At 64.8% G+C, this 21,194-nt stretch overlaps 2 protein-coding genes across 7 annotated transcripts in view; one reads left to right on the forward strand and one right to left on the reverse strand.

Annotated features, from left to right (window-relative positions):
• Positions 1–341: 341 nt before the first annotated feature.
• SPPL2B (signal peptide peptidase like 2B) lies at positions 342–17,244 on the reverse strand. Of its 6 annotated transcripts, XR_004677769.1 has the most exons (16): positions 17,151–17,244; positions 11,833–11,952; positions 10,943–11,125; positions 10,477–10,566; positions 9,641–9,780; positions 9,179–9,321; positions 8,821–8,917; positions 7,910–8,026; positions 6,761–6,842; positions 6,084–6,158; positions 5,941–6,003; positions 5,756–5,855; positions 5,424–5,501; positions 3,935–4,095; positions 2,003–2,908; positions 342–1,817 (listed from the first exon to the last, which is right to left on the reverse strand). XR_004677769.1 is itself a non-coding variant. In XM_034996815.1 (15 exons), the coding sequence occupies exons 1-15, from the start codon at positions 17,208–17,210 to the stop codon at positions 2,663–2,665; spliced, it is 1,737 nt and encodes a 578-aa protein (XP_034852706.1). In that variant the 5' UTR covers positions 17,211–17,244; the 3' UTR covers positions 342–2,662. The 6 variants fall into 6 exon arrangements, 5 of the variants coding, with proteins under 5 accessions (XP_034852706.1, XP_034852704.1, XP_034852707.1 ...); XM_034996815.1 differs by having other exon boundaries at positions 342–2,908; positions 5,756–5,837; XM_034996813.1 differs by having other exon boundaries at positions 342–2,908.
• A 90-nt stretch (positions 17,245–17,334) lies between these two features.
• LSM7 (LSM7 homolog, U6 small nuclear RNA and mRNA degradation associated) overlaps positions 17,335–21,194 on the forward strand; it is a 5,156-nt gene continuing 1,296 nt past the window's right edge. The window contains exons 1-3 of the mRNA XM_034997215.1: positions 17,335–17,372; positions 17,456–17,546; positions 20,805–20,876. Of these exons, the coding sequence (XP_034853106.1) occupies positions 17,367–17,372; positions 17,456–17,546; positions 20,805–20,876 (169 nt within the window). The 5' untranslated portion in view covers positions 17,335–17,366. The remainder of the gene's footprint in view (positions 17,373–17,455; positions 17,547–20,804; positions 20,877–21,194) is intronic.

Genomic DNA, 21,194 nt, shown 5'->3' on the forward strand with positions numbered 1-21,194 from the left:
TGTGGGGGGACCCTCCTCTCCCCACAGGGCAGCCACCGCTGGGCTCTTTCTAGGACTCTTGCCTCCCAGCCCACTGGTGACATGGGCCATGCCTTCCCCATGTGGCCAGCGACCCCTGCCCTCCCACCAGCCACGCTCATCTCCCCACTGGAGGCCCCACCTGCTCCCCCACGTACCCTCCCTGACACCTGCCTGCCCCCGAAGACAGAGGCAGGTGTGGACCCGTGTCCTGTCCTTCCTCCCCAGCTCCCCAGGCTCAGCCGCCTGGGGCAGAGTGGGTCTGAGCCTCACACACGTACCCCCAGGTGGAGTCGGGGGCACACAGCAGGTGCTCAATGAAGACGGATGGAATGAATAGTTAATGAAAACTATGTAAGCCCTGCGACTCAGGAAAACAAAACCGCTGTCCTCACAGCACTGTTCCAACTCTGCAGTCCCACGTCCACGCAGAGCTGTGCCCCACCACACAGAGCAGGAACTCGGTCTCCCCAGGGCCAACTTGTGCTACCCCTCCCCGTGGACACAAGCGCATGGGGCCCCCCTCCTGGGCACCCGCGCGTTCGCCACCCTCACGATGGCGTGGCCCAGCACCAGTCCGGGGCGAGCAGGGCCGGCGGGCCAAGGCGTGCGCCACCAGAGCCCCCGGGCTCTGCGGCCTGGCTGGGGACCCTCGGCGCGCAGTGCCGAGCACCCGGTCTCGGGATGGTCTTGGAGGAGTCGATGTGTCTCTGCGTCTCCGTCGGCCCCATGCGGCCTAGTGGAGCGGCCCTGGAGACACGCCTTCTCTCCCACGGAGGACAGCTTGGTGGCCACCACCGCAGGTGGCAGGGCTGGGGGGGCGACCTTCGCAGGCGCTCACTAAGGGCTGCACCTTTTTGACTAGGTGGAAACTATCCAGGGGAGGCTATTCCATGACCTGGGGAAACCACGTGGGACTCCACATCTCCATGTCCAGCAGCGTCCTGGCCGTGGCCGCGCCGAGTGCTGGGGCGAGCCCAGCCGCCGGCCAGCTAGCTCCTCACACCAAGTCCACGGGCCCGCGACAGGCTGCCAAGCTTCCTTCGACTCTCACACGCCGCGGATGGGGACCCGGCCCCGCCGGGCCGCCGTGGACTCGCTCCCACACCTCGGCGCAGCCGACCCTGCCGGCCGGGGCCACAGCACGGAGGAGACGAGGGCCAAGCAGCAGCTCTCAAAAGCTGTGTTTAATTGTAAGACTCAAACAGGAGCGAGCGGAGACTGCACGCGGAAACCCCAGGAACGAACCCCCGCCTTCGAACGCCCCGGCGCTTGTCAAACACGGAAAACGGAGAGATTCTGGCTCCTACGCCAACGTACACAATGGCTTCGAGGGACGTGCGGGTCGACATGGGGACGGTCCGCTCAGACCCTGCACCCCGGTCTGGCCTCCCCGTCGGGCGGCTCCCTGGGGCCGGCTGGTCTCCCTCCCGGGTCACCTGCTGTTTTAAGAGACACACAAACAGGTGGAAGACGTCTTTTTTTTTTTGGAATAAACATCATTCCTCCTTAGAGCAGCATGGCTAACAAAGGCTGTGAGTGAGTCTGTCTGGCGCTGGTATTTTTTGGAATGGATCATGGTTGACCCCGTGCCTGCTGTCTGCAACTGAGCAGCAGACAGACGGGGGACAGAGCTGGGCCACGTGGCCGGGGGGTCTGTTCCTTCGCGTCACGTCAGTGGACACAGCTTTCTGGGCTTGAGGCTGGAGGCTGCGTGGACCGGCGTGTGCCACGGTGTGGGGGCCGCTGCCCCGCGGCCAGTCCTGCTGCAGCATTCCCGTCGTGACGTTCGCAGAGCCCTGTCAGTGAGGTAGAAGACAAAATGCCAGTTCCAGAATATTCTCCACATTCTAGAAGCTCCCAGGTGGTTTAAATAAAAAGTGCGCTCGCCTGGCCAGTGTTGTTCCCAGAGGCCGGGCTGGGGTGGGGCTGGGAGCGTGCAGATGTCATGAGGCGGGTGGGGGCACCCCCCAGTCCCTCTAACCCGAAAGAACGGAGCTGACGGGAAAGAAGCAGCCCCGTGAACGGGGCGCCCAGCTGCCCCGACGAGGGCCGTCCCAGAGACTCAGACCCAAGAGGCGACACCACCCGAGTTCAACAAGTCGTGGCCGTTTATTAGCAGGCGGCGAAGCTGGACCACAGATGCGGGCGGCCCGGGCGGACGGAAGAGGCTCCTGCGCGGCCCCCGCCGACCCCGGCCAGCCGGCGGCACGCACACCAGCCGGGCTGCACTACGGGGCTCTGCCGACCGGCGTCCGGCCCAGTGTGGCGCGGGCGACCACCTGAGGGAAGCGGCAGCGTGGTAAGCACCAGATGTGGGCGATCTGTAGCCGTGGGCGGTCGGAGGTGGCGCTTCCTGCCCTTGCCAAGGAAACACCAAGTTGACAGGCAGGACCGTGGAGCTGGGCGCTCGCGTGACGCGGATGGTGACGTCGTGGGCCAGAGCGGGGCAGGGGTTCGTGGCAGCCACGCGAGCTGGGAGCGGGGCTGGAGAGGGTCCGGGCTGCAGCTGGGCTCGGCTCGAGGAGAAAGAGCGGGGACATCGGCCAGACCGGAGCACCAAGTTGGGGGCCGGGCAGGTCCAGTCTCGGGGTCTCTCGGCGTGGCGGGACAGCCCCGAGGGCCTGAGAGTCTGCGCCACCTCCTAGGCCGAGGCGCCTACCAGGCTCGTGGGCTCGGGGGTGGGGCCTGCGGGGCTCGCGGGCTCCTGGGGGGGGGCTCCGGCCCCCGTCTCCTCGGGCGCAGACACTTCCGGGGGCTGCTCCGTGGGCGGGGGGCACTTGGCCAGTCCTTCGCCTGGAGGCGGCTGGGGGAGGCCGGTGTCGGAGTCCTTCCGAGGCTGCGGGTCCTCGGCTGCAGATGGCGCCCAAGGAGACTGAGGTAGGTCCTTCTGTAAGAGAGGCCGCAGTCAGGTGTGGGGCGGGTCGGGAAAGCCTGGGGGGCAGCCTAGGGCGGGAGGGCAGAGGAGTCAGCGTCCCTGGAGGGTCCAGCTCCAGGCCCAGGAGCCACCTTCCCTCGGGACCACCTACGACCACCAGCAGGCGGGCCACGGGATGGCCACCCAAGGCAGAAACCCTGGCTCTGACGTGTTTGGCTCGTTCCCCACCTCCTGAACCTTCCAGAACTAAGCTACCTGCTCTGTGGCAAAGCCAGCGCTCACTGGGACTGAGACCCTTTGAGGACGGTAGGCAGTGAAGCCGGGGTGCTTCCCCGAGGGTCCGGGGGAGGGCGAAAAGCCCCATCACCGGGTTACATCGTCTGGTTAATTAATGGGGTGCCCTGGAGCCCCACTCCGTTCAGCGTCTCTAGGCCGGGATGGAGAGGATGCGTGTTTCCACTTCCAAAACACGCTCAACAGGCTCCGCCCTGGGGGCCGCGGGTCACACTCGGGAGATGCCTAGGGCCCTTCGGAGCTCCCGCCACGGAGGGGCTGCTCCCCGTGATTCACTGACAGGCAGCGGGAGGAGGTCAGCACAGCCTGGGGCGCGGACACACGAGACCTCGTGCTTTCACATCGAACGCACGATGCTACGGTACGAGGGGCCTCCAGCCCCCTCGTCTGGTGCAAAAACCGGCAGCACCAAGATGAGCGCCGTGAGCCCACCCTGGAGAGGAGCTCCGGGGCCCTGAGCTTGCGCCGCGTCCCTGACGGTGGGAACAGCCGGAAGCCAAGGTCCAATCCGATGGGGTGTTACCGCCCCTTGGGACTGGCACTGTGCTCAAGCCACACCCGGAGGGACAGAGCCACAGGGACACGACAGCAAAGCAAACCTCGTGGGGACGGGGAAACACTGAGCACGGGACACGGGCTGTGGGGTTTAGTCGTGAAACCGGGAGGTTTTACTCAACTGTAATTCTAGTTAGGGCTTATGGGGTTATTACCGCTCGCAGACAGTCATAGCAAACCGGTATTCACCGCAAAGCCGCTGCCCGTCCAGAACATGCCCAGCTCCCTGCGCCAGAGCGCCAGGGCGCAGCTTGTCACCAGCGTGCAGGGCACCAGGTAGAGGAGAGCGGGCTGGCCGCGCTGCATCAGGGCCAGCGCCATGAACGTCACCAGGAGGCCGATGCCGTAGGCTGCGGAGAGACGGGCCGCGCGTCACCCCGGCTGACGGCCCCGCACCCCCGCCGTGGGCACGCCGGAGCGGGACCGAGGAGCACCCGGGACCGGGGAGGCGGAGCGCCGGACGGGCACACGGGGAGGGCTGCACGCGCACGGACCGGCTGGCTTCCTCCGGACGCACGGTCCCGCCCGGCCGCGCTGGGACGGGCAGGAGGCCGGCGGGGGCGACAGTCGGGCGGCGGCGAGGCCCAGGCTCCGGACCCAGAGAGGCCGCTAGACGAAGGCCTGTGACCGCGCCTGACTGTCCCGTTCTCTAGGCGTTCAGGTAGAAAGAGAATGCTGCACGCAAGCAACATATGCACAAAATCAGGAAATCCAAACTTCGGTGAGCGGCCCGTGGGGGTACAGAAGGGCACCTCCGCTCTCGTGAAACAGCCGGGAGGCGGTGAGGGGTGAGGGGGCCGGCTCTCTGTCCGGCACGAACACGGCGTGTGGGCTCCCCCACAACACAGCGGCTCCCCGTCCTGACCGCGACCTCAGGGACCTCAGGAAGGAGCTACGAGAAAACAAACCTTCACAGCTGGTCTCTAGCACCTACTTCCGCCCGCAGCTCCTGTCTGGTCCTCACCTGGCGCTCCTGGGGGAGAGCGCTGTTGACACTTAGCCCACGTCCTAAAGAAGTGGTTCAACAGAAGCCAACTACGGAGGAATAAAGGCGTCTGCTGCCGATAAGAGGTGTGCGGTTTCGACGACAAGGAACTACAGAAACCACCTGACAAACGGGGCCGCACACAGAACCCCCGCAGTGGCACTTCAAGGACCATCGCGAGGACGCAAAGCCCAAGGGGAGGTCCAGGGATGGCGAGGGGGACGAGGGGGCGTGCCCGCACCTGCAGGAGCCAGGGCGGGAAGGGGCAGACGGTGCCGACCCCGAAGTGCACCCGGAAGGTCAGCCTGGGTCGCCCTGGGGCCTCCCCTCTGCCGGGCCTGGCTGCCCCCCCCCCACGCACGACGAGGGGGTCAGAACGCCTCCCGCCTGGTGGGGGGGAGCACGCGTGCACGCCGACAGGCGGCATCGGGTGAGCTCGCGGCTCCTCCTGGAGGGCTGGCCAGAGGCGGGCAATCCAACCGCTTTGCAAAACGTTAAAAGCAATCGGGGCCCCACAGAAAAGGTCACTTCTGCGTGAACAGCTTTGGTAACCAGAGAAACAAGCGGGAGACGAGGACAGAAGAGGAAAGAAAAAGAATACGAGGAAGGACACGCGACCTCAAGAGTCGTGGGGACACAAGAGGAAGGGCGCGAGGCGAGCCCGCTTCCGGGTCCGGGCTCGAGGGCGCTTACCCACGGTGCAGGCCACGAAGTAGACCCTGGACGACTGTACCTGGATGTCGAATCTGTGGCAATATGCCACGAGCAGGCCTGCGGGGAGAAGGGCGTGGGCCGGGCGCCGTGAGAGCGTGCACCATCCCCGCTCCTCCAGACGGCCGGCCCACTGGCCAGCGGCCAGGTACAGACCCCTCGGTGCGGAGGAGGGCCCAGCACAAGGGCCGCCACGAGCAACACAGGAGCCCGGGGGGCTGCCCGCCCCCGCCTGCTCCACTCCGGCTGCACCTGCCGGCCACCCTGGCCAGACGCTCCCCGGGAACCCACCCCAGCGTGGCGCGCCCCAGTACCTGGCACCAGGATGTCCCCGAAGCCCAGCAGGGAGAAGGGCCGGTCACACAGGGCCAGCGGCGAGGCGTTCAGTCTGGGCACCTTCAGGACCATGGGGAGCTGGGGGGCGAGGGGGCAGCAGGCTCCAGGACCGCCTGAGCCCCCCTTCCCCCGGCAGCGCCCCGGCCGCGGGCCCGCTACGTACCTTCTCGTGGGTGGCCGAGTCCGAGGGCCCGGTCGCCACCTCCACCATGATGCTGTTCCCGCTCTAACAAAGGGGGGACCGCGTCAGAGAGGAGGGAGCGCGGGGCGGGGGGTGCGGCAGCGGGGCGCGGGCGGGGCGCCCACCTTGGTCAGGAAGGGCGTGATGAACACAAAGAAGACGTCGTAGACGAACAGCACCAGCAGCAGCAGCGTGCAGGCCTGGGGAGGCGAGGTCCTGATGGCCGGCGAGGTGCCGGCAGGCACACAGACCCCAGCACGCGTCCCACCCCTCACGCCCCTCACAAGGCTCAGGGGTGCCACTGGGACAAAGCCGCAAGGGGACATCCGTGCAAACCCAGTCCCGCCCCCGGCACCACGAGGTCAGGCTCGCGAGGTTTCTGGGGGACGGTCACACGCTGTGTGACCGGTTGCCGTGGATGTGGGATGCCGAGCCCGTCACGGCTCCCCGCATGCTCCTCCTTGGGGACGACGGCCTGGGGCCTCGGCTGGGGGCCGCCGACCGCACCTGCCTGCCCATGTGAGCACCCCCCCCCCCCGGGGAGGGTTCCAGGCCTCCTCACGGCCCGGGGGTCACTGGCGTGGCTGCCATGCTGGGAGGCGGGTCTCAGCGGCCCCTTAAGCCCTGTCACTGGGGAGGCGGCGGGAGAGACCAAGGCACAACGACCACGCTGCCCATGGAGGGCAGGGACGCCCGAGCACAGGCGGGTGAGGGCAGGCCTGAGCCGCTCGAGGCACGCGGCGGACACGGAGGAGGCCCTCAGGATGCCGCAGCCCACGGCCCCACGTCCTGGGGCTCTCACCTTAAAAGTGGGGAGGCGGATGGTTTTCAACATGTACAGGCAGAAGGCGACGCCCAGCGCGTCCTGAAGGATCCAGGCCCACCTGGAAGGCAGAGCGGCGGTCACCCGCTGGGGCAGGGGCTCTGCCGGTCGCTCCTTCCTCCGCTGCCGAGTTTCCCGAGCTGCCCCCGCCCAGCCCGACCCTGTCACGCTGTGACGCCCCGGGCGCGGGCCCCGAGGAGGGCGGGCAGGGCCCCTCGCTGTGCTGGGCACAGGTGGGGCAGCGACCGCCGACCCCGACACCGCACACACATCATGGGGCGGGCACGGGGGCGTCGTGCAGCTACAGGACTCAAATCTCTCTTCAAAACTATTTTTTACACAATTTAGAAAAGTCAAACTGTTGCCCAGCCAGGTTCCACACCCCACCTCTCGGCCCGGGAGACGGGGGCTCAGGGACGGACAGGCAGAGGGGACGCAGAGGCAAACGTGTGACCCCGGCACCACCAGGGAGCCGCCACCGCAGGGCCACGTGCGCCGCGTGCAGCCTCGCCCCTGCCCACACCCGGGTCACCCTCGTGGAACCAGGACGAAAGCCTCTCCCGGGCGGGGCGGCCGCGAAGAACAAAGAGAAGGTTCGCAGGCGGCCAGGGGGCGCCCGGACGCGGGGGAACAGGGCCGGTTCTAATTTTACAGAACGGAGCAAGTCTCCTGGCTTGAGTCTAACTGTGAGAGCTCGCGTTCTCTTTGTGTACAAAGGACTCAAAATATTTTCACGTTTTCCTTCTGCCAATTAAATCTGTCGGGGCTCCAAGCGGCAGCGCGGCCAAGAGCGGCTGACTGCCCCACGAGAGGCTCAGACGGAGCGCCAGATGGTGTCAGAGGGGCTGGCGGCGGCGGGGGGGCCTGCAGCCTCCAGGCCTCCCTGCACCGGGGCACCGGGCCCCGCCGAGGCGCCTGGAGGGCCCGCGCTCGGGGCACCTGGGGCCAGGAGGGCGGGCGGCTCGTATCCAGATCCCCATCGCCGCCGCTCACACGGCAGCCGGACAAACGTGCCAACACCGAATGCGGGCGGCAGCACCTGGCCGCCACACAGCCCATACCCGCAGCCTCGGGGGGGCGAGGCCCAGGGAGCGTCTGAGGACAGCCCGCAGAGGGGGTGGCACTCACTGGTCCTCGTTCCGGAAGATCCCCCACACCACGCTGACGGCCAGGCAGAGCAGGGCGAGGAGCAGCATGCGGACCCGAGGGCGCTTGCGGAAGTAGGGCAGGCTGTTGTCGGGGACCCTGGGGGCGGGGGGGCCGTCAGGGGCGGCCGGCTCCTGGCCGCCACCAGCACCCAGGGGGTCACCTCACCCCCTGCCCCACTCCCCTGCCTTGCCCCCTCTTCCGCTCCACGTTCCCTATTAACATCGGTCTTCACGCCTTATGGCGTTTCCGGAAGGGAGGTCCCCCAGGGCAGAGCAGAGCGGAGCTGGGGTGGGCACTCAGGCGTGGGCACACCTCAGCCAGCGCCCTGCCCGCAGGAGCCCACCGCCCTGCCTGCTGCAGGCTCCTGACCTCTGACCCTGGACAGCAGCCTGAAAAGGCCTCACCCCACGAGCTGAGCTTTCTGAGCACCCATCCGTCTTCGTCTAAACCTTTCAGCGGTGGGCCGCCGGCCTGTTCAGAACCAGACCAGGCCCCTGGCAGGTGAGCCCCCCGCCCCCGCCCAGGCCTGGACCAGCAGCACCTGCGCCCACATGGCCCTGCCCTGCCACCCCTGCCTGGGACCGACAGGCACCCACGCTGTCCCCACTGGGCCTGAGCTGGAACGGGATGCGGGGAGAGGGAGGCCGGAGAACCACCACCCACGTCCCTGCTCTGCCCTGCTCCTGAGGCCGGGAGCCCCCGCCAGCGCTGAGCGAGTGTGGGATGCCTGCCCACGCCATGCCAGACTGGGGCCACGGGACAGGGAGGGCGTCCTCGGCACCGTCCAAGCAGAGCTCGGAGCTTCAGGAACCAGGAGACGGGAGGCCAATGGAGTTGGGCGAGCAGAGCGTGGGTGCCAGGCCGGGCAGGGGCCGCCCACGGGGGCCTACCTGCATCTGCCAAATGGCAGCCTCTGGACCAATGGTGACAGACAGCTGTAGAGGCCCGTGGAGGAGGACAGGCAGAAAATCCCGATGATCACATAGACTGCGGGGTGGGGCAGGCATTGAGGGGCAGGGGCCGCCTGGGGCCCCCCGCCCCCCCGCCCCCAGGAAGAGCTCCGTGGGGCTGTGATGCCACCTGCCCCTCAGGGTGGCCAGCACCCGGTGGATGGGAGGGACGGCTCCCGGCCCAAGGCCCCCTCCTCTGGGCTGGGGATGGCGGCCTCCGTTCACCCCACAACCAAGCAGCTTCTCCGGGGGGACTGGGGCCCGGGCCTCGGTTTCCCCGGGCGCCCCAGGGACGCACCGAGCTGGTCATAGAAGTAGTAGAGCAGCACCAGCATGGAGCAGCACATGACCACAAAGACACAGATCATGACGGGGCTCACGTCCACGGCCTCGTCCTCCTGCTTCTCGGGCCCGTCATCCCGCTTGTGTTTCATGTACCTTCTACGGAGGCACAGACGGGGCTGGGGGATGCCCTGCCGGCTGGCACAGCGCCCAGGGGCCCCGGGACGGGGGGGACAGGCAGGGCCAAGGGGCACCCTCTCCACACCCACTGCGTGTCCTTGCCACGTTGTCCACAAGAGCACCAGGCCGACCCCAGGGACCTCACGAGACCGTGCAGTGAGGGGCCACAAGGGGGGCCCCCAGCCCCGAGAGCCACAGCCACTCTGATGGAGAGCAACGGGATCCCCTCGTCCAGCGCTGAGACCACCCATGGACCCCATCCAGCACGGACACGTCACAGGCTTCCCTGGGCACTCACTTCTTCACGTCCCGGCTCCCGGCCCAGTAGCCCCCAAGGGCGACGGTGCCGACGGCCATGATGAAGATGATGACCATGTTGTAGTCCAGCATGGGCTCGTTGGGGGCATATAGCGCTGCCCTCACTGCTTGGCCAAAACTCTGCCTCAGAAAACGCACCAGAGCTCAAGGTTGGGGCCGCCGTCCCCTGTCCCCAAGCCCACCCCAGAGAGCCGAGGCCCAGGGAGAGCCTGTCTTGGGGGGACCCCCGGAGCCCATGCTTCACCCACCGCTCCCACCCCAAAGAAATCAACTCTGGCAGAACAAGCTTCCTACGAGGTCAGCTGAGGGGCCCATGCACACGTGGACACAAGCCCTAAACCAGGACACGCGTGTGCACGCACAGAATGGGGCACGTCGCCTGGGAAGCGTCTGGCTGGCTGGGGAGAGCTGTGGAAGCTGCAGTCAGGATGGAAACGTGCAGACGCTTCCACAAAGACTGAACGTGCCTGTTCTGCTTGTGTCTGGAAGCTCGCTGGCTCCCAAACCAACTCCCCAAACCGTGGGTGAACACGGGCCTCTGGTCAGACAGGCCAGACGTGGGCAGGGTCGGCTGGCCTGGGAGCCAGTGCCCAGCAGCTGCGTGGCGGAGAGGCCCTGGGCGCCCTGACCTCTGGGGCCAGTTCTCCGTTCCCGCTGCTCAGTGGCACCACCAGGCTTTCCCGGGGAGCTGGTGACGAGTGTGACAAGAACCACCCACCCACCAGCCCCAGTGGGCGGCCTCGCTCCTGGGTCCCTGCCCACCAGGTACTTACGGCCCTGGACCAGGTGCAGCCTGGAGGGAGCAGGAGGCCCTACCTTGAAGATGTCCAGCATGTCTTTGTGGCTGAGCAGGGCCACGGGAATCCCAATCTCGTCATACTGTGTCTTGTTGCCTCCTGGGGGGACCTGGGGGCCAAGAGGAGGGGGTGTGGGAATGATGGGACGGCTTACCAAGGCCCACCCAGGGTGAGAGACAGGCCCGCAGAGCCAGCCCTCTTGGGGGGGGGGAGCGGAGATGGGGTTTGTGTGTGTGGTGTGTGTCTGTCTGTCTCTCCCCACTGGGGGAGGAAAAGCTCTCTCTTCACTTTTAAGCCTTGGGGTCAGGTCGCTTAGGTGCCAATCTACCCTGGGATGCCACCTGCCCCTCAGGAGGCACCCCCAGAGCTCTGCCCCGAGGCCTTATAGGAGGACAACCCTACAGAACCCCCAGGGCTGCTCTGGGACACGGCCCCTCCAAGAGGATGCGTCCACAGCCACGGTCAGCCAACTCCTGGGGCCCTACCAGCATCTCCTTGCTGACGATGAGCAGCCCGCGGGCCCCGCCGCCCTGCGCCAGCCGCACTTTCTCATAGAAGGTGCAGTTTCCCCGGGCCACCAGCGGGATCTGGTTGCTGAAGCCTTTGGCGGGGAGGTCGGGTGCAGAGCAGAGCACGGAGGCCGTCCAGTCCCGCAGCTGCAGGAGAGACTGGGGAGGGTGGCGCTTACACCAGCTAGTCTAGGAAAGAACGGAGGGGCGGGGGGCCCACGTGCGCGCACATTCACACGCCCCTGCACGTGCACATTCACACCCATCCATGCGCACACATGTACAAGCATACACATACACACACCCAAGTGCAAGGCAAACAGGAGGGACAGAGGCGGGTGAGTGCTCAGAGGAGGCCCGCTGGGAGACCCTCCCTGCCTCCACGGCAGGCGGGAGCAGTGGCCTGAGGGTGAGAATCACCCACCCACCATGCCACGTGCGGCCAGTCCTCACTCCTCAGGACCCCTCTGCCAGCCAGCCCCGGTCCAGCGTGCGGGGGCTTGGCCAGTGCCCCTGGCGGGGGCCATTCCTCAACAACATCTTCTGTTGGATATCTTTTGTTTCTGACCAAGGAAACCAAGGCCCAGAGAGGCCATCTGAGATCCCAGCAGCCCCTGGAGTGTGACCCCCACATTGGTTTCACAGCTGAGGCCCTTCCTCTGTCCTCCAGCAGGCTCCCTGCAAGATGAGACATCTAGCAGCCCCTCCAGGGACTAGGCTGGGGAGCAGAGGGGTGGCAGTCAGCAGGACAGACCCGACCCCAAGTCCAGAGGGGGCACCCCAGAGCACCTCCAGGCCTGCCAGGCCCACAAGGAAAGACCCCAGTGGGAAGACCCTCATGAGGAAGGGCCCCAGCGGGCACTCACCGCTTTGCCAAGGTCATGTGGCAGGTGGGCCCACTGTGGGTTGTAGAGAATGCAGTAGTCTTTGCCTTTGGGGCCCCCTGCCTCGGAGACCACGTGCACCATGCCGTACTCACAGGCCACCTGCAGCAACAAGGCAGCGGTCAGAGAGCTCGGCAGAAGCAGCTGGGCCTGAGCCAAACAAGGACACCCCCCGCCCAGGGTTTGGGCTGGTTTCCGCCCTCCTACAGGACAGATGGGACACCAGCAGGCATCTTATGGTGGAGAAAACAAGGCCGGGCAGCCAGGGCAGGAACGTCTTCCCCAGGGAGACCCGGGTGCTGACTGCGCCGTCAGGTCCCCTCCCTGTTGCTCCCACGGCAGGGACAGCACCACCTCACAGGGCCCTCGCGGGATGGACGGCACAGGGAGAATGAAAACCCTGTGGCTCTGTCACGAGGAGGACACGGTGAGCCCGCAGATCCACCCCCAGGCCTGGGTGCTGGCTCGAGGCCAGGAACACAGGGCAAGGCCTGCCAGGCCTGGAAACTTCCTTGCCCCTGACCCGCAGGCTCCTGGAAAGACTACCTACTGGCCACTAACTGCTGAGGCCAGCCGGCTCTGTGTGCCACACCTCACTTTCCAGGGGAACCTCGGAGCCTTGGTCACATGACTGGCCCCTGCCAGGCACAGACCAGTGGGATCCCAGTGGGGACCGACCGCCGGTTCGGAGGTGTGGCAGGAAGTAGGCGGTCTGCAGGGCGGGCGGCTCTGGGGCTGGGAACTGTGAGACTTCACAACAGAGAAAGAGCCATGCAGACACCAACAGGGCACGGACAGCTCTCTCCCCAGGACCCCGAGCCAGCGAAGCCTGTCTCCCCACCCAGCCCCGGCTTCCCGGAAGGAGGAAGGGGCAGCTAGAGCATCATGGTCCCCCACAGGGGAGCTGGCTGCTCGGGAAGGGCCACACCCAGAGGGTCAGGAGGACCCAGCAAGCTTTGTCTGACTTCAAAGCGAGGCACAGGGGCAGGACCCACAGTTCTCGAAACACTGGATAACCCTCAAGGACAGTGGGATGGCTGGGGGCCTGGGACAGAGGGGCTGACTCTCATCTTTTCTGTTGAACACCAGCTTAATCTCCGTGAAAAACCGTTGTTTCATACAAAGGTGTCCCCACTCCCTGCTCACCCACATCTCCTGCCTGAACCACTGCACCCCTCCCTAGAGCTGCTGCCTGGCTGGCTGGCGGACCGGAGTGCAGGGGGCCCTCTCCCACCTCCTCCCCTACCCTGGGCTCGGGCTGGGGCAAAGGACCCCCCACAAGCACAGCCTTCGTCCTCGGATTTCGTCAACAGCGGGTCACACAGCATTTGGGGCCCAGGTCTTGGTGGCTCTGCCCCTAGGCAGGCTCACCCCAAGTCTGAGTAGCTCCTGGGGGCCTGCTGAGGGAGGGGGTCTCAGGAGAGAAGCCCGGTGCTAGGAGCCGAGGGGGTCAGTCCAGCCACCACTCCCCCAGGGGGCCCTGCAACCTGGCCCGGAAGCCTGCTCTGCGCACCTTGGGCTCCTGGGGCCCATGTAGCTTGCGCTCTCCTTAGGCTGCAAACGTCCAAGACTAAGATGGGAAACCCCCTCCTTGGAACCCCAAGAATCTGCCAAGGAGCCAAACAGCTAGAGCTGCTTGCCTGACACAGATGCCTGATAGGGTCCAGCCAGCACCGTAAGACACATGCCTCGCCGTGGGGGCAGAGCGTGCAGCTGACTGGGCCGAGGGTCCTGATGGATCGCGGCCCCCGACACCAGGCCTGGGGCAGTGACCGGCTTCCGTTCAGCCAGACCATCGGTGGAAGCTCAGCAAGGCCCCGGCCACTCCAGGAGCTTCTCACCCCACCCTGGTCACGCTGCTGTGGCGGCAGCATGGAGACCCCAGGGCATCCCAACCCTGTGGCTGGCAGGCCGACAGGGGTGCGGGGTGCGCGCCCTCGTCCTCTCCAGGGTCCCCGACCACCGCTCTTCCGGCGGGCACCTCTGATCTGACGCCGTGGCCTGTTGCCTCGAGGGAGGCATTGAACGCCTCGTGCACTGCTGGGGGTGCGCGGGGAAGCCATGCTCATGCACTGAGCTCCCAGAACCCAGGTTTGCGAGGGCAGGGCCGGACGCGGCCCGAGGCCAACCAGGGGTCTTGGAGCACCTCACAAAGGCCGCGCCCTTCCGCCACCCGCCCTGGCCAACCTCCAGGCACCTCACGTGTCACCTCACTCCCTCCACCAGAGGCAGCATTAGGAGTCCTCTCTTCCATTCTCCCCACCAGACTGCCCCCCAAGGGCACCCCCAACCTGGCCCTAAGTGCTCTACCTGGCTGTACACCCCTTCCAAAGGGTCACCCCATGCTCAGAACCCCTGGCGCCTCCTTACCATGGGCCATTGTGGGGAACAGAGGACCGCTCAACCCAGAGGCCTCGTGCAGCCCACCTCCTGTGCTTCTAAATAAAGTTTCACTGGAACACAGCTGCCCCATTCCCGTATGCAGGGCCTCTGGCGGCTCTCAGGACTCCTACAGGGCTGCGTGGTTGCGACAGAGACCACTTGGCCCAGAAAGCCAGAAAGACTCACTGTCTGGCCCTTTTCAGGACACTGCTGACCCCTGTTCTGTGGGATCCAGGTTGTGGGGGAAGTGTCGTTTGTGTAAAACGGGAATGCACAGAAGCTGCTTCTCTTTAAAAAGGTCATTTGAGAGCGCAGAAGCCCACCTCATGGACCCCTCTCCCCACAGTCTGCACAACCGGCTTCCCATTAGGAAATCAGCCTGTTCTTATGTCAAATGCCAGAGTATGGTTTCCTCCCCCGCAGAGTTAAAGGGATCAGAAGTTCTTCAAAAGGACCCAGTGCTATTCAGTCCAGCATGGCCCATCCCAATCTGGAGAGCCAGAAATCACTGGGACTACCAGACAGGCCACCTTCTGACACATCACAATCGCCAAGCAGGTTCAGGCACTTCTAGGGAAACCATGCTTCGGGGAGACCATGCAGGCATTCCACATCAGGCGGTTTAAGAAAAGCTAATGAGTCCAGGCTGGAAGCAGTCGTCCTTCTAAGACTTGGTAAGTTCTAAAAGAGGGTGGAGAAAATAAGAACCCAGGAAGCTTGGAAAGAGATGTTGAGGCAGAGGACGGGCAGGGACAGGTGGAGGAGTTGGGAGGCGGCAGGTGTTAGAGGGGCAGAGGGGACAGGTGGAGGAGGAGGAGAGGTGGAGGAGGGGCAGAGGGGACAGGTGAAGGAGTGGAGAAGGGAGGAAAGGGGTGGGAGGGCACTAACGTGACTTCAGATCTGCTGAGTGACAGCCTCCACCACTGTCTTTATGTGCACATCTTGTAGCCACTGGGGAGACCCGTATATTTGGGGAATCCCTCTCCCAGGGTCACAAAATGGTAGCAAATGAATTCAGGGCTGCCCACAAGCAGCATCCCAGCCAGTGGAAAGCTAGTCTTATTCTCAGGCACTGGGACCCAAACTTCCACAAAGAACCACTCCCACCCACCACAATGCCGTCTGTCCTATCTCGGGGCAGACAGACACACGGGCCCGGGCTCTGTTCTGGGAAGAACCAGCTGAAGTGCTCTCATCACATGCTCTGACACCGTCCTCTGCTTGCACACAGGACAAAGTTCAAAACCCTCAGCCTGCCCAGGAGCACCATGAGCCTTCCACCACCTGCCTTTGATCTGCCCAGCCCAGCCCAGGGAGGCCACAGATTGGCCTGCCCTTTACCCTCTTCCTGGGAGCCACTCCTGCTGCCCCCTCCCTGTGCCCTTCAGCTGAAGGGGCAACCCCAGCTCCCTTCAAGTGCACCTGAGGGCCTCCTTTGGGGTGTCATCTTTCTCAGGGTGTAAGCATTATACCACCCTGCATTACTAGCCAGAGTGGACTCCTCACCTGCTCAAAGTAAGTCGTCAGCTCTCACACCTTCACCCCTGTTCAAGCTGCTCATCACCCGCAACACCCTCCCTCTGCCTTCAAGACCTGGCAAACTCCTGTTCATCCTTCAGAACACCCCTGAAGTGCCCCTGCTTCCACAAAGCCTTCCCAGGCAAACTGGGTCACTCCCTCCATGGTGCTCCCGTTACCCTGTGTCCACTTCTCATTTTGCTCTCTTTCAAAATGTCCCTGCCCTCCTTGACTTGCTGAGGAAAATGAGGGAGTAGGGTTGGGGGAGGTACGGAGGCTCGGCCAAGAGCTGGGGAAGGGGCAGCCCAGGGAACTTGTCCGGGGGTGGGGGACGGAAAAACAACTAAGTTGAGACCAGAAAGATGACCAGGGGCATTCCAGGGACACGGGGAAGACCAGAGAGCAGAGTGCCTTCAGCAGACTAGAAACGGAGGGGAAGCTTCCCAAGCAGCCAAACCACAGAGACCTCCCACATGCACTGGACGCAACAAGACCTGACACACTTTCAAACACATCACTCCTGCTGTGTCGGGAACAGACTGGGGACGTGGGAGAGCACCAGCCACCGGAGGCTACGGTAGAGAGGTGGGGGGCTGGGGTGGGCAGGTCAAGGTGAATGGCTGCGTTCGCAGGGCTTAACGTTAGGGACACCGTTCCCAGAGCTGCATGACACAGGGGAGAGGCAGGGAGGGCCTGCAAATAAAAGACGCGCTCATGATGATGTAGGTCCATCAGCCGGCTGGTGGCAGACCCCCCACTAGCCCCGGAGACCCTTACCTTTAAGTGCCCAAGAAGGAGCACGCTGCACATAAACCACCCCATGTGCATCACCTCGCTGGGTCCTCACTGTACTCTTCCTTTTGCAGATGAGCCACTGCCACCCAAACGGGGGACCTCCCTCGCCCAAGGTCACCGGACAGAATATGGGCGGCCATCCGGCCCCACTTCCAGGGATGGGCTCCTGGCCGCTCCCCGAGGCTGCCAGGCACTGGGCGCCGTGCCGGCCGGCTTACCGCAACCACGCAGGCGGGCGCTAACATCGCGCGAAAGGGGAAACTGAGGCTCGCAAATGGGCAGCCGCCTGGCCAAGACCACGCAGCCAGGCAGGGGCGTCCCCGGCGGCGGTTGGACACCTCGAAACGGAGCAGGACTCCCAAACTCCAGACCCAGCGCAGCTGCGCGACGCTGCAGCTGGGGAGGGCTGCAAGGCGGGGAAGACACAGTGGCCGGGGACAGGCCCGCAAGGTCACGGCCCGGCTCCCGGCCCGGGGGCCACCCGCGCGGGGGGCGCGCAAACCCGAGGCTGGCCCCCAGGCCAGGCCGGGCGGGGCTTGCGCTGGGCCCGGGGCAGAGGGGCCGGGGCCGCAGCCGGGGGGCCGGCGGGGCCGACGCAGCCTCACCTGGGCCGCGAGGAGGAGGAAGGCCGCCGCGACCCGCGCCAGCGCCGCCGCCGCCGCCATATCCGCCGGTCCGAGCCGCAGGCGTCGCCAGATGTTTCCCAGCAACGCCCCGGCGCGCCCGGGCGCGCCTGCGCCGTGTGAGCTCCGCGCCTGCGCGCGGGGGAAGGGTCAAAGGGCGCGCGGCGGCGCCTGCGCAGAGCGGCGCGGTGCGGCAAGATGGCGGTGAGCGCGCGGCGGGGCCGGCAGGGCGGGCGGCGTGGGACCCGGCCGCGCTCTGCGCCTCACGCGCTCTGCTTCCCCTGCAGGACAAAGAGAAGAAGAAAAAAGAGAGCATCTTGGACTTGTCTAAGTACATCGACAAGACGATTCGGGTGAAGTTTCAGGGAGGCCGCGAAGGTGAGACCCCGCCGCCCGCACCCCGTAAGCGGTCGCGGGTGAGCGACGGCGGAGGAGAGGACGGTGGCGGATGCCTGGGCGCCGCCTTGAGCGCTTTGCTCGGGGAACTCGAGCCAGCCTCCTACTCCGCCGAGGGCTTCGGGGCTGTGCCTCGCGTTGCGCACGCGGGGAAACCGAGGCACGGGAAGGGGTCCGAACAACGCAGAGCCGCTTGGTGCAGCCGGGCCTGGGATCCCGCCTGGCCTGCTGTGCGCTCCTCTCCCCGAGTCCTCCGCGGACAGCTGCCGCAGCTGGTCACCGATGCCCCTGCAGCCGGGCTCCTGGGGCTCCGCGCTCGTGGCTTGGGGCCAGAGGGCTCTGGTTGCGAGGGCCGTCCGGGGCGCGCGGGGCTGCTGAGCAGCAACCCTGGATGCCCCTAGATGCCAGGAGCATCCCTGAGGTTTGACAACGCAACCGGGCCTTCCGCGGTTGAGACCGCGGCCCTACAGCCGGTCTCTTAAGTGTGGACCAGACGGACCTGCTAAACACAGATGGACTCTCCTCGTGCGCCGTTCAGCCCCTCCAGGCTCCACGCCGTCGGAGGGGAAAGGACAGCCTGTGTGTCTCTGAGGAGCACGTGAGCCCTCAGCTACCGCAGGGCTGTGAAGTGGCTCTGCCTCAGTGCTCCTGTGAGCTCTGACTCGCCGCCACCGGTGTTGCAGTAGAAGACCTTGGTGGCTTTTTCAGCTAATCCCGAGTCAGACAGCATCCCACGTAGCCGGACGGGCGCTCCCGGAGCCATACGGGCCGGGAGGTTTTTGTAGGCAGGAGGCTGCAGGAACAGGCAGAGTGGATTGTTCCCGGCATGGTCACCCTCCTGGGGGGATGGATGGTGGAGGTGTGTCAGGAAGATCAGCTCCCTAGCGCCTGCCGGAAATCCCACATCGGTTGGTTGAGATTGCGGCTCTGGGAGAGCTGAAGCTGCAGTTAGGTTAGGTCTTCAGTGTTGGTTTGGCACAGGTGACTCCGTTTGGGGCCTGAGGTTAACTCCAGAGTCATTTTCCTGCTCTCAGCTCAAGGTTCTTGCTCCGGGAAGCCTTCCCCGACCCGCCACCGTGGGCCACGCCCCTTTGGTGTAAGCTCCTAGCACCGTCTGTCATGGTTCCCCGTTTTATGCAGGTAAACAGGACACTGAACCCTGCATCTTCCCCTGAAACGTGGTGAGGAGAGGGCAGGAACGAGGCCCGGTGTTGCTCATGCTTTTAGGCAGCGTGGCCTGGGCGTGGCGGCCGCCCTCAGCCTAGGCTCTGGGGTCAGAGCCCCAGCTCTCTGGCACACTGCCTGTGGGACTTCGGGCAGCTTACCTTCCGTAGGGCTCTTTCTTCATTTCTTCACTCCGCCGACCTCACCGGGCCTTGAGGGCTACAGGGTTGGAGGCATGCTTAGCATGGTTCCTGACACCAGCAAGCCCTCGAGCAACATTTCATTTCTTCAGCTGCCTCTGTGATCTTCAGTGTGTTTCCTGAGACAGCGATCCCGAGCTGCGGGTGATTGGGTGGCACTGGTGGGGTTAAGAGTGTGGTGCCTGCAAGTGTAGGTGGCTGGCAGCAGTGAGAATTCAAACCTGAACGAATGTTTGCTCTGTCTGCACCGCGCCGGCTCTCGGACACGAGAACGAGACGCAGCTCTTGTTCCTCAGGGTGCTTGTATGGGCCTTCTATGCCGCATAGCAAGTTGCCGCCACTTTAGCAGCTTGAACAACACGAATTTACTGTCGTGTGGCGTCTGTAAGGAAGGAGTCTGGGTGTCTGGGGCTCCAGGTCTCACAGGTTGCAGTAAAGGAGCGTCTAGGAGCCTTGTCTCAGGCCCAGGGTCTTCCTCCCGCCCTGCTGGTTGTTGGCAGAATTCAGTTCCCTGTGGCTGTAGGACTGGGGTCCCCGTGTCCTAATGCAGGTGTCCAGGGACTCGCGGCTCTTAGAGGCTGCCTGCCAGCCTGTGCCCAGCATGGCAGTTTGCTCCCTCGGGGCCAGCAGGAAAATCCTTCCCATGCTTCCAGTTTCTTCTTTTACAAAATTCCTATTCCCTTAACAGCTTATCTGATCAGGTCAGGCCCACCGAGCATAGTCTCTCTTTAGAGGAGCTGAAAGTGCGCTGGTTCTGGGACCTTAATCACATCTGCAGATTCCTTCGTCTTCCTCGTCCTATAACCCACTTACAGGAATGACGTCCCATCATATTCACAGGTCCCCTCCCACAGGTGGTCACTGGGGTGGGGGACATTGGCTCGTGCCCCACTGGGGAGGACAGACCCACAGGTGCCCACTGCTCGTAACCCCATCGGGTGTCCTCGTGACCTTTGTTTTGCAAGCAGGGAGAGAGGAAGCCACAGAGCCAGGGGCTCCAGCCCAGCAAGTCAGGCTGGCAGACGTTTTCCCAAAGGGCCAGACGGGGTGTTTTCAGCTTTGTCGGCCAGACCGTCTCTGTTGCAGCTGTCACGTCTGCCCCTGGAGCAGGAAAACAGCCACAGACCGCGCGTCAGCACGTGACCGCGGCTGTGAGCCGGCCAAGCCACTCAGAGAAGTGCCTCTGCTGGTTTTGGCCCACGGGCCGTAGTTTGCAGACCGCACCCTACACCAGTGGGGCTGCCGGTCACGTCCAGCCCCGTTCTCGGTGCAGACCCTACAGCTGCAGTGACTCGGGGGGATGCCTGCTTCCACCAGCTGTGCCTGGGATGGGGAGGCCTGAGCAGCTGCGGGGGGTGCTTTCAGGGCGCATCACACGGCAGCGCCGGTCGGTGCGCCGCTCCTTTCCATGTGGGCGTAGGCCATGGCTCGTGAGCTGGGCACAGTTTTTAACAATTCTAAATATTTGAAAAAATGAGACGATTATTGCACGTTTCTGTGCCCGTAAGTGAAGTTTTATCGTGGCACAGCCTCACCTGAGTGTCTCCGTGTCCTCTGGCTGCCTCGCCCCAGGAAGGCAGCGCGGAGTAGTTGCTGTGGAGACCACGGGGCCCACACAGTTGAAACGTGCACCAGCTGGCCCTTTGCAGGAGACGTTTGCGACCACGTTGTGGTCGGGGTGGTTGGGGTCGTCCTCATGGCTCCCCTCCTGGAGCCCCTCCCTCCCTTCCCTCCCGGTGCCCCTTCTCTCCCGTCCCTGCAGAGGCTGCTCCCCACATCTGCACCTTCTGGGGGTGAGCCTGTCTCTGTGCACCTGTCCCCAGAACAACCGCTTATCTAGCGCCTTTCCGTTTCTCTCCTCGGTGGTGCCTCCAAGCCAGCGGCATCCTGAAAGGGTTCGACCCACTGCTCAATCTCGTGCTTGACGGCACCGTGGAGTACATGAGAGGTGAGCACGCCGTGGGGCTCGGAAGCTCCTCGCTGGGCCCTTTTTACTGCCCCAGACCCACCGAGCTGCCCCTGTGTGAGGGACACGGTGCTTGTGAACCAGATAGCTGGTCTCCCTCGTCTCCTGCTGTCCCCACGTGGACCCTCTGCTGCTAACAGAGGGTCCTGGTCCCTGTCACCCCAAGTCCCCAGAGCCTGCGCAGCAACGTACAGTGGTTGGGCCGGCACCTGCCCATCTGCCGACACGATCTGCAGCTCAGTCCCCCTGAGGCATTCAGGGGACACCCAGACCTGGGAGGGAGGCAGGGTCCTGGCTCTC

This window comes from Mirounga leonina, unplaced genomic scaffold (genome assembly GCF_011800145.1).
Source record: "Mirounga leonina isolate KUSES-001 unplaced genomic scaffold, KU_Mleo_1.0 Mir_94, whole genome shotgun sequence".
Lineage (NCBI taxonomy): Eukaryota > Metazoa > Chordata > Mammalia > Carnivora > Phocidae > Mirounga > Mirounga leonina.

Bases quoted from the DNA above. Each gene is read 5' to 3' on its own strand.
- SPPL2B (XM_034996813.1), bottom strand. From the start codon at position 17,210: ATGGCGGCGGCGGCGGCGCTGGCGCGGGTCGCGGCGGCCTTCCTCCTC. The intron at 9,322-9,640 runs GTGAGTGCCCAG...GTGCCTCCGTAG, and splicing joins GGGAGCCGGGACGTGAAGAA to AAGGTACATGAAACACAAGC. The intron at 6,004-6,083 runs GTGGGCGCCCCG...CCCCTTTGTTAG, and splicing joins TCACGCCCTTCCTGACCAAG to AGCGGGAACAGCATCATGGT.